General features: G+C 42.2%; 1 protein-coding gene across 1 annotated transcript in view; it reads right to left on the minus strand.

Annotated features, from left to right (window-relative positions):
- Positions 1-3,095: 3,095 nt before the first annotated feature.
- TSHR (thyroid stimulating hormone receptor) overlaps positions 3,096-12,214 on the minus strand; it is a 91,100-nt gene continuing 81,981 nt past the window's right edge. Inside the window, exons 9-10 of the mRNA XM_054971917.1 lie at positions 5,060-5,248; positions 3,096-4,518 (exon numbers count right to left, since the gene is read on the minus strand). Coding sequence (XP_054827892.1) covers positions 3,096-4,518; positions 5,060-5,248 — 1,612 coding nt within the window. The remainder of the gene's footprint in view (positions 4,519-5,059; positions 5,249-12,214) is intronic.

The following is a 12,214-nucleotide window of genomic DNA, read 5'->3' on the forward strand; positions in this document are numbered from 1 at the left end:
ACAAGACATGGTCACTCACAACGCTACCTTGGAAGAGGACGGCACTGGGGTGCAAATGGGCTTTCAAGGTTAAGCATGATGAACACAGCTCAGTCCAGAGATACTAAGCAAGACTAGTTGCTAAAGAATTCTCCTAGGAATACAGATAAGATTTTTATTAAACTTCTGCACCTGTTGTGGGACACATTATAGTAAGAACACTACTAAGCTTTGCTGTAAGCAAAAGCATGCATGTGGAAAATCTTGATCTAAAGACAGCATTTCTGCATGGAGATCTAGAAGAGGGTATTTACATGCAACAGCCTTCTGGATTTGAGAAACCAGGACAAGAACACTTTGCAAACAAACTATAGAAATGCATCTATGGACTCAAACAAGCTTCTTGAGTTTGGAATTTAAAACTGCATGATTTACTCATCCAAACATGATTCAAGAGAAATTAAAATGATCACTGTCAATATACCAAGAAGAAAAAATGGCAAATGGCCTTATATACTGATTTATGTTGATTATTTCATTCTAGCATCTGAAAAGCCAAATGACAGCAAAGAAGTTGTGCTACACCTGAGCAAATATGTTGAAATCAAGCAGCTAGGGAACATTACATACCACCTAGGCATGCAACTATATAGAGAAGACAGAAATTTCCTTATCAACAAAGAGCAAAAGGTAAAGGACCTTATATCCTTCATGAATACGGAAATTGCTACTAGGGCTGTGAGATTTGGGGTTCGGATTCGGATAAACTACTCAAATTGGACCCGATTCACAATGATTCGTATTGCTTTGGGAGCTTCGGGTCAGGGGATTTAAATAATCCTTTATATGCCGCTGCGAAGCAGCTCAGAAAGGGGCATTTAAACCCGTGGATCAGTTGTTTGGTGGGGAGCTCCCCCCCAAGCAGCTGATCTGGGCCTTCCCCACTGCCCAGCTGGCTGCTGCAGTGGTGGAGGAGGCAGCAGGGCACCCCCCAGGAGCCGGCTCCGAGCTTCCCACCATCCAGTTGACCACTGCGGCAGAGGAGGCAGTGGGGACCCCATAGGAGCTGGCTCCGGTCCTCCCTGCTGTCCAGCTGGCTGCTAAGGCAGCGGAGGAGGCTGTGGGGGCCCACAGGAGCTGGCTCTGGGCTTCCTCACCACCCAGATGGCCTCTAAGGCAGTGGAGGACATGGCGCAGGCCCCGCAGGAGCCGGCTCCGTGCCTCCCCGTCTCTCAGCTGATTGGCCTCTCCTCTCCCTGCTGGCCAGGTAAGTGGTGTGGGGGTAGGGGTGGGAGGATTTGCTCCCCTTCACTTCAGTATGCTCTGAATCTTACCAGAGTGAGCTAAATACCAAAGCAAGCTAAATACCAGAATCCCAAAGCAGCTTCCCACTTCGGGATTCTAGTAATTCTGGATTTTCCCCCTGCTTCAGGTAAACCCAAAGCAGGAAACTCAAATTTTGGTGGGGGGGGGGGTGCACTCCCCTAGTTGCTACTCCTATGGAACTAAGCTATGTAAAGGAACTAGACAACACTGAAAGGCTAACAACAGACGACAAATATTGTGCTGCTATAGGCAAGCTACTCTACATCAGTACACTGACAAGACCCAACATAAGTGCTGCAGTGGGTCTACTATGCAGAATTTCAGTTCCAACCTTCAAAGACTGGTATGCAGTCAAGAGACTTGTCAGATACCTGAAAGGTACAGCACATTTCAAGCTTAAGCTACCAGCCAACAACAACCTGAAATAATTGTGTACACAGATGCTAACTATGAAGAAGACTTGAAAACTGGATTATCTACCAGTGGACATACTTTCATCTATGGAGGTGAAATGATAAGTTGGTCAAGTGAGATGCAAGAAAGAATTGCCCAGTCTTCAACAGAAGCTGAATGTGTCTCAGCTGGAATATATTGTCAAGAAATAACATGGCTCCAGCAACTACTAGAAGATTTTGGAATAGAGATTCCACTACCCATAAAAATCTATGAATACAACCAAAGCTGTATCAAACTCTCACAGAGAGAAAACATAGACCAGTGTACTAGACACACTGACCCCAAGTACCACCTCATGAAAGAACCACTACAGAAAGATATTGCTAAGATGATCTGCTGTCCATTCACAGAGATGATTGCTGATGCCCTAACCAAGCCACAATCAAGAGTTCCCTTTCAGACTCTATGAGACAAGAGAAACCTGACAGACTGATACAAGTGACAGCGAGAGGGTGTGTTAGAAGAGGAGGATTTAATGCCGTCCCTTTCCTCAGGTTTTAGAGGGGGACAAACCAGGAAGTTAGAAAGGTCAGGGTATGTGTTTATTCCTTACTGCCCTGAACTATCCTTGGACATGTAGACTGCTAATCTCAGGACTTCCTCCTCGTGACATCCTTCTCTTCCTCTCTTTGTCACACAACTCTCTCTTCTCTCCATCTTGCACCACGGATGCAGGACTTGTCCTGCAATCCATGCCCATCCTTAGACTAGATAGGCAGGTAAGAATCTCTCTCTCTTTCCTACCAGAGTATGGAGTTCCTATAAAAGAACTCTTATTCCTTATCTAAGCTAAGTGTAAGTTTTTTCTCTCACACCAGCCAGCAAGCTCCAGACACCCATCACGTTCTCTCTGCAACTGATATACTCTGCCAAGATATATATATCTTTTAATAGGTTCATGGTCCAGTTTTTTATTTTTATGCTTTTCTGCTTTGTATCAGCCAGAAGTGTGAGACAAAGGGTGAGCAGGAAGGAAAGTACCTAGTCTTACTCCCCCATGACCTGAATGGAGCAGTGGGAGGGAAGTGTGCTTTTTTGTTTGTGCTCACACAGACACACAAACACATATTCGAGGCAACCTCGAGCATGAGGTGGTACAATCAACTGTGCATGGACCACAGATATTCTTTCTACCATGCTGTCATATACACTTCCAGTATCGTAAGTGGAACGGACTTTTGTACAAGATCCAACTCATGCACATGGTTCGTGAGAAACCAAATCACATCAAAATATCTGCAAAACCATTGAAGCAGCAAGAAACTTGTGTCCCCAACCTATCATTCTCACTCACCCAAGTCTCTACTGATGGCCTGTGGTTTAATCTTTAAGAGCTATAACACAGTGAGCTTACTGTCTTCCATGGTTCCTTGAGAATGTAGCATCACTGCTAGGTGGCAGTTTTCAGACAAGCTGGGATGACACTGTTGTAGGTTTGTGAGATTCTGACCCATCCCTCGACTGCCCTTCTGGCTGTAAGAGCTACTGTTGTTCTTGGGAGAGACTGTCTGGCCCCGGTAGAGTTGAGCCTGATGCTCACATAATCCGAACTTGCTGAGCAAGATGAAAACATCTCTTCTGAATGCTTTGGTGAAGATAGCATAAAGGAATGGGTTAGCACAGGAGTTGAGTGGATAGAAAAGAACCAGCAGGATTTTTGAATTGCTCACAGTTATTAAGGGCTTGTTCATGATAGCAGACAACGCATAGAATGAGATTGGAGCCATGCATAGGAAGTCCGTAAATACTAACACAGCCATCCTTTTGGCAATTATGGTATCCTTGTCCCCTGACTTGTACTGTGGATTCCTCACTGTGATATAGATTTTTATATAACAGGCACAAATAATGATAAAAGCAATGATGTTCAGTACTAAAACAATTACAATGTAGGCTTGATCCAAAGGTGTTTCAGTATCCATGGGAAGACAGATGCTGACTTTTCCATAACTGCTGACTCCAAGCAACGGTAGAAGGGCCAGAAGGAAACATATCAGCCAACCACCCAACATCGTTATAGAAGCATGCCAGAGACGAATTTTCTTGTCCAACCGCATGGCAAAGGTGATGGCGTACCAGCGCTCCAAGGTGATGGCAGTCAAGGTGAAAACGGACAGCTCACTAGCAAAGACAGTGAAGAAGCCGGCAGTATTACAACCTGACCCAGTTTGCCAATCAATGGCGTGGTTGTAGTACTCTGACTTAGTGTAAAGATCCACAGAAGCAATCAGGAGAAGGTATAATCCCATGCAGAAATCAGCAAAGGCCAAGTTGCACATTAGGAAGCGAGGGACTGTCAGCTTGTAATGGCTGGTGAGAAGAATAAAGAGAACAAAAGCATTGCCGAAAATTGCTAACAAGTTCACAAACCACACCACAATCCTTAGAAATCTGTATCCCATTATATCTTCACAGGGATTGAATTCATCAGGTTCCGGGGTGCACACTATATCATCACTCCCTCCACAGATAAAGTAATCATAATGGTTGTCGAATGCCGGGGTGTTCTCCTCTTGAAGGTTCTTGAGCTCTTCGCCAAACCCAACCCCTCTATAATCCTGCTCTTCAAAAAAGACATAATATTGAGGATTTCCATGAAAATCTCTAAATTTCATGTTCTCGTCGTATGCATCGTCAGTATGATCTGAATCATCTTCTGTGTAATCTTGGTAAAAAGGGACCCTGGAGGCACTGGCAGACCTTCTCTTGCGCAAGTTGGGATTGTTAGTTTGGTTGCAGAACAGGAATTCAAGAATGCTGAAAGAACACAGAATTACTAGTAGGATACAGAGTGTGTCTTCAAAAAATATATTCATCATATGAAGCTACCTCCAGACCATTGTCCATTTAGTTCAGTATTGTCTACTCACACTGGCAGCAGCTCTCCAGAATATCAGGCTGAAAGGGGTCTTTCCCAATACCTACTATGTGATATTTAACAGAGAATGGCCAAAGATTGAACCCGGGACCTTCTGCATGCAAAATATGTGCTCTAACACAGCCACGGTCCTTCAGTAACCAAAGGATTTATTTGAAATTTGAAGAATTCAGGTTCTGTCTCTAAGCTACAACTCTAGTCCTTTTCAAATGATAATATGACATTACCAGTTTAACTGGAAAGCTCTTTTTAAAAATTAACCCCTTTCTACCTTTATAAGTACAATCCTAAACAAAGTTACACTCTTCTAAATCCACTGAGTTTTATTGAAAAGGGTGCAATTATGTTTAGGATTGCACTTAAATCACTTAATAAGATTAAAATGGTAGTATTTTCCATTTAATCTAAATTAAGACTTACCCTTTGGCTTTTTTCCAGTTCTTGAACCCACAACAGTGGCTTGGGTACGACAGTTTCGCTCGAATAAGATAAGGAAAAGCTTTCATGGGAGGGAATTTCTTCAGTGACCATGTGTTTTGTGCCATCAGTTCTTTAAGGTTTTCAAGCCCTGTTGCTGGCAGGGTAACAATACCAGTCTGGGAGACATCACTGTGGATGTGCATAAAGAAAAATGGGGAATAATTTATTAGTTTGCATGTTCTTCATGAATCATGAGAGATGTTCTTCCTGAATCAGAACTCCACAGTTAAAATAAAATATGAAGACTACTGAAAGGAGGTTTTCTTTGGGTTAATTATAGGTCCTAAACTGGAAGTACCCATTCTAAAGCAATCCAGGCAGTGGGCAGAGTTCTGGATTGGGGGTAGAGAACTGTGGAACTCCAGGCACACAGAACCATCATCAGGCTTCAAACAACTACAGTGTTTAGATTTCTTAGGATGAAAAGCACTAGAAAATTACTATGCCTGTGTAATATTTGCTTTATTTACAAGTAAAGTATAGAAGAATCATGCAGACCCTTCTTTAAGAAGCAGCAGATCCCCAGAAACTGGCTTGTCCACACCTCCTTACAGTTAACTCCAGGTAGAAACTCTAGCCTAAGCTCTCCCAGTCGCTGTCCAATCAAACTTGCCATTACACGCTCTCTTTTTCGCTCACCTACACACGCCCTTGCCAAGTCCTTACTCAGACTCCACCTCTGCAACAAGGCAACAGCTGTTCACAGGACCATTCACATCCATTAAGAATGCAACAACTAAAATTATTCTCCATATAATAAATAGCATGACTATGACCCTTTCCCCACTCTGATCTCAGTCTGGGGTTGCCAACCAGTGGCTGGCAACCAGTGAGAGTCTAGGAGGTCATGGGGGGTGCTGTTGGGCAACAGTGTGATGTCACTTCTGGAGAAACCAGATGATGTCATGTTGTTGCCCTGTGGTGATTTTTTTAACATTATGTTTCTCCTGCTCATTGCAGGAGCAGCAGTGGGAAAGGGGAACCGGGGCAGGATCCCCTGCCCCAGTGGGAAACAGGCAAGTCCATCTCAGTCTTAAGAAATCTTTGTATTGATTGCTAGAACAATTTTCTTCAAAGTGTCTTTCAGAGTATACTTTGTAAGATCACAGAATGCCCTGATACATCAGATCAAATACCCATGTTGTCCAGCAAACTCTCTTCCTGGGTGCACTAACATATGCTTCTAGAATGTCTATTAGTCGGATATAGAAACCAGAGCACAACACCTCCCCCCACCCAGGTACTGTCCCCCATTTATTAGTTTTCAGAGGTATGTTGAACACAGAGATTCTATCTAGTTGTCATGGTTCATAACCAACAATTTGTTTGTCCTCCAGGCATTTGTTTAATTCCCCTTTAACACTTAGGTCTGGTCTACATGTATAGCAGAATAAAGTGGTAATGAGGTGGCAGAGTCCTGAAAGAGAATTGAATGTATTTCCATCTGCAGGAGATAGAAAACATTTCTCAAGGTTTCTTTGCTCAGTTTGATAATTCCCTGCAAGTGGAAAATTAACACAGCCTGTGAAGGATTGAGTTTTTCGAGACCCAAAATGGGCTCAGCCCCTTTTGCCACCTCTTCTTCATTCTCCTTCACATGTAGCCCTAACCTTAGATTGGGGGTCCCCAACTGTTTTGAGCCCAAAGACTCCTTTGGAATTCTGACACCCCAAAATAATGAAAAATAAAACTTTAAAAATATTTGCCTAGCCAATTAGATCCAATGTCCAATCGGAAACTCTGCTGGGCAAAAGCTCCACCCACTTTCTAAAAACACTTGGTCAGTGCCAGGAAACAGGTCAGAGGGGACTGTGCCTTAGATAATGGTGACACTACCTTTTGTGGCAGTGAATTGTGCTGTGTAAAGAAGTACTTCTTTAGGTTTGGCTAGAATCTACCGATTTTTTAAAAAATAAAATATGCTCTCAGTGGTTTAAAAACCAATGTATTAGGTTACAAGAATCAATTTATTTTAAAGGGTCATAAAGAGAATGGTAATAAAGAAGCCAGACCATTAGTTGTCACAAAATATTTTCTCAAATCCCAGCAATGCAATGTTCCTGAGAGAAGAGGTAAGCAGTTCAAAGTTGCTTCTATGCACTCTGCTAACACTCCACTTGAGTGCCTCTAGAAGAAATCAAGTTAAATCCCCCAACTCTTTTTAAAACAAGAGTTTAGTTCACCAGGTAAATTAACAGTTCAGAGCCAAATATCCCAGATGTTACCAGGCTCTACAGACAAACCAGGAGATTTCTAAAAGCTCTGGCAGGGAGAAAGTATTTCACAAAGGTTCTCGAAGTATTCACAAAGGAAACTATAAGAGACTTACTTACTTTCAGTCCTTTCAAACTCTTCAGAAAGACTGATGAAACTACATTATTTAAATACTTTGCTCTTGAAATATTTACCAAACTAGTATGATACTGTGGAAAGCAGGTTAAGGATATCCGAGTCCCAAATGCAGACTGAGAAACCAACCTAAGGTTGATGTGAAGAAGAAAAAAAATGAGGTTGTTGTGAAAGGAAATGTTTTCTGTGATGGAACTAAGGCTGGCAGGCTGAGCCTGGCAACCAGCAGGAGGGTTGGGGGATGGGGACATGGGGGGACATGGGGTGTCAGTGATGCCACTGTCATTCCTGTGCTGCTCCTAGGTACAACCCGGCAGTGTTCTAGGAATTGCGATTCTCCCAATGAAACTCTGTGGTAAAAGTATGGGAAAACACAGATCTATTGCAGAAAGTATTTGGAAACTTCTGTAAATAATAGCCCAGACCAGAAACAGGAAGGAAAACTTAAGTCTCATGAAAACTCATATGACCTGAACACTTGTATGGCATTGACATTTCTTGCTAATATTATTTCCTTGTATTCCTATTATTTGTAAACTATCTTCCCTTCTGGACTCAAATGACCTGGCTACAATAATTCGTGCTTCTGTAACTGCTAAACTAGACTAATATAACACATCCTATATGGGAATGCCATTGGAGACAACTAGGAAGCATCAGCTGCTTTAAAATGCAGAGTGTTGTTTATATTCATGGTTGCCAGTATCTTCTGGGTTCAATTCAAGGTGCAGGTTCTGCCCTTTAAAGCCTCTTTGGTGCGTGAACCACATACTTGAAGGACCACGAGTGGCAATGCTGCTCATCTCAGGAGGCTTCTTACAGTGCACTCACGGGAGTCTTTTGAATCCATGTGAGACTAATTTCCACATCATTTAGGTAATGTGGTTTTTAAGTAACACAAGATTAGTAGCCTGCAAAATTAAATGTGGAGTAGCTACCTGGAACTCTATAGCAGAACTCTGCTTAACTAATTATACTTACGGTTGAAAAGGCTGCAGAACTCTCAAATAACTCTCCTATAGTACTTTTGTTTAATGAGACAGTAAAATAATCCTGCTAGGATTAGTGATTAGATGAGCAAACCAGGTGATATAATATTAAAAGGATGGAGTCAGCTCTTGAATATCTTTTACAGATACTGCTAGACTGGCTTTAAGGATGCCAGGTGTCAATCAGAATTCAGAATGGGACTTCTAAAACACATGATTCTTTTTGAATTCCATGATTTCACAGTAGAGGAATGTGAAGGAGTACACCTTCCTGAATCTTAGTTTTCATTAAAAAAGTATAATCCATATCCACTTGCACTTTCTTTAAGACATACAGTTCTAACCACTGATATAGCCAGAACTGGTGAAACTGGCTCCACTCTGAATGTTCCTAAATCATGGGAAACCTTTCAATTTAAACAACAAAATGTTATTTTGCTTAAGCCAAATGGAGAGGCGGTTGATTCTCAAGACTTACATTGGTAGTTGATGGGGCATCATGGGAATCACATTCAGGAACATATGAAGCTGTCTATATTGAGGTCCCTTTTATACTGTGACTTTTATCCCAGTTTTTATTTATTGTTGTCTCATATTTGTTGAATGTAAGGTGGACATGATGATTTCAGACAGCATTTAAATCTATTTTTTAATTAGCTGTAAATCACTATTTCCTTTCAGACTGTAGCAAGGCTCAGAGTTCTTTCCGTTGCCCCATTCAACTTGCCATCTGAAGACATGGTCCTTTCCTTCTCAGGAGACAGACTGCAAGACATCCTCTGCGACTGAAATTTAGTTGCTGATTAGCCCAGGTTTTGACAAATTTTCTTCGAATCTAGATGCCAGGCCAAAATTTTATGGGTCAGACTCATCCATAATAAGTGCAATATTTTCAATGTTACGTTGCGTAATCTTGAGCAGGTCTCGAGAGAGAGAGCTTATAGCGTTTCTGGAATTTGATTCATTATGCACTTTTAAAGAAATCCTAACCACCCTTTTGGCTGCATTCATTTAAAGCAATAAAGTTAAATATCTACAAATACTTTTGTAAATGGTTGTTGTGGGTTTTCCGGGCTGTATTGCCGTGGTCTTGGCATTGTAGTTCCTGACGTTTCGCCAGCAGCTGTGGCTGGCATCTTCAGAGGTGTAGCACCAAAAGACAGAGATCTCTCAGTGTTACCACTGTCTTTTGGTGCTACACCTCTGAAGATGCCAGCCACAGCTGCTGGCGAAACGTCAGGAACTACAATGCCAAGACCAGGGCAATACAGCCCGGAAAACCCACAACAACCATCGTTCTCCGGCCATGAAAGCCTCCGACAATACATCTTACAGGATGACTCAGCCCAACCCCACCCCTCCTGAGTAGATATAAATGACCTACCAACATCTTTTCCACACTGTGACACTGAGAGATCTCTGTCTTTTGGTGCCACACCTCTGAAGATGCCAGCCACAGCTGCTGGCGAAACGTCAGGAACTACAATGCCAAGACCACGGCAATACAGCCCGGAAAACCCACAACAACCATCATTCTCCGGCCGTGAAAGCCTTCGACAATACACTTTTGTAAATATTTTAGTTGATTTGTAGAGAGATTTATTTTATTTTTATTTTATTTTATTTATGTCATTTATATTCTGCCTTTCTCACTGAGACTCAAGGCGGATTACGTAGTGTGAGATTAGTACAATCAGTGGCAAGGACAAGGGCAGGCATTTCCATACAGTGTCAATAACATTTCCATAAACAATGTCATAGGGTAAATGAATACAGTTTCAAGAATATTTCCATAAACAATGTCATGGGGTAAAAGAATAAGTTTACAAAGTTATAGTATCAGCAAGGATCCAGTATGGGGTTGAGGAATTGCTTAAACAGAACATAATCAGTTCTAGGACTTACACTGAACAACATAAAGCACAGGAGTACACAGGGGTCATTTCGTAGAAAAAGAGCTGGAGGAACTCATTAGCACAACTCATTAGCATATGCCACGCCCCTTGACATTACCGGAAGTGTGTCATTGGCATAACTGATTGCATATGCCACACCCCCTGACATCACCTATCCTGGCTGTTTTGGACCCAATCCTGGCCATTCAGGGCTGAAATTGAGCCCAAAATGGTAAATAAAGGGGGCTGAAATATGGTAAAAGGGGGCTGAAATATGGCCAAAAAAGGGTCCCAAAATGGTCAGGATCAGGCCGCTGCTGAGTGGGAGAGTGATCCACCACCTGGCAGAGGCCCAATCTGGGCCGTTTCAGCCCCAATCCAGGCTGAAACAGGTCCAAAATGGCTGAGAGTCAGGTGGGCGGGGCCACCTGACATGTGACCTCTTTGGGGAACTGCCGGAACTGCGTTCCTGCGTTCCCCCTTGAAATGAGCCCTGGGAGTACATATTTAAAGCAACAGATAATATGTAAGGCAACATATTGGTGAAATCTATGGTTTCCAACTCATTAGCAAAACATCTGGGATCCCTTTCCTACGATAGCACCCTCTTAGCTAAGAAAAAGGCCTTTTTGAATAATTCAGTTTTGCATGGTTTGTGGAAAGCCAGGAGGGTGAGGGTATGTTACAGTAGTTTAGTCTCCTTGCTACCATGGCATGGATTCAGGTGACCAGATAGGGCAAGTCCAGGTAGAAGGCATCTTCCAGGCTAAGCTAATTGGGTAAAAAGCATTTTTGAGGCTTAATTAACTTCTTTGTCTAGCAGTAATGTTGTTTCCATTATAGCCCCCAGGCTCTTAACTGGCGGGTTAACCCAGCAGGGTCCCCCCCCCCTCCCGATAGGTCCAATTGAGTAAACAAGTCTCCCCCTCAGAAAAGCTGCAGAGGAAGATTTGAGCATGCATGAAGAGAAGGTGCATTATGGGATACCATCTCTCATCTGGGAGGAATGGGGAAGAAACACATGCCAGTCCAAGCACAAGATCGAGTGCAGATCAAGGCAGTGTGGCCGCGGTGTGCAAGTGAACAGGAAAGCAACAGGGAAACACGGGTGTGTTCACATGTTGCACACATGTAATTCGTCTCATGTAGTTTGGCTCTGAGTCAGCAAAAGTCAGCTGGATCCCATCAGAAGAGGGAAGCACTATGCTGTTGAGATCTTTTGAAATGAATATCAAACATACGTTAAAATCTGTAAAAGAAAAGCTCTGAAAATCTAAGTAAAGGAAACAGCAGCATCACAAACCTAACAACAGGAGGAAAGCCAATTCAAATTTTATTAGCCTACAGTCAAATTAATCCAACAAGTTGAAAAAAGCCATAAGAAATATACAGAATTATCAATTACAAACTTTTTGAAGCTTTCTTGATTCTGGTGTGAAAGTGTAACAGGTAACAAGAAAATATCTTCACTTTTCTACCATTATTATCATTGATAATTTTGTGTATTTCCAAAGCAGGTTAGAAATCATAAAAAGTAAAATTCCAATTATTTTAATTAATCTAATAACCAGTTTTATTATACACACTTTCCAATTAACTGTAATATTAGCAGCATATTTAAAACAATACCATTCAAATTTTTTGCAAAACATGCCAAAAGATAAAAAGCAAAGGCATGCATAAAGCAGCATGCATGGAGCCCTGGCTGGGATTTTGGGATGGTGAGTATCTAGGGCAGGTCCTCAATTGCTGCAGAAGAGAAGACATTGAGAAGGGTAGGGTAAAGGAAAGGTAAAGGTAAAGGAAGTCCTGGAATGGATTGAAAGCAGCTCACATAGCTTTGATTCAAAGGCGTGAAAGGC

This window comes from Eublepharis macularius, chromosome 2 (genome assembly GCF_028583425.1).
Source record: "Eublepharis macularius isolate TG4126 chromosome 2, MPM_Emac_v1.0, whole genome shotgun sequence".
NCBI classification, from domain to species: Eukaryota; Metazoa; Chordata; class Lepidosauria; order Squamata; family Eublepharidae; genus Eublepharis; species Eublepharis macularius.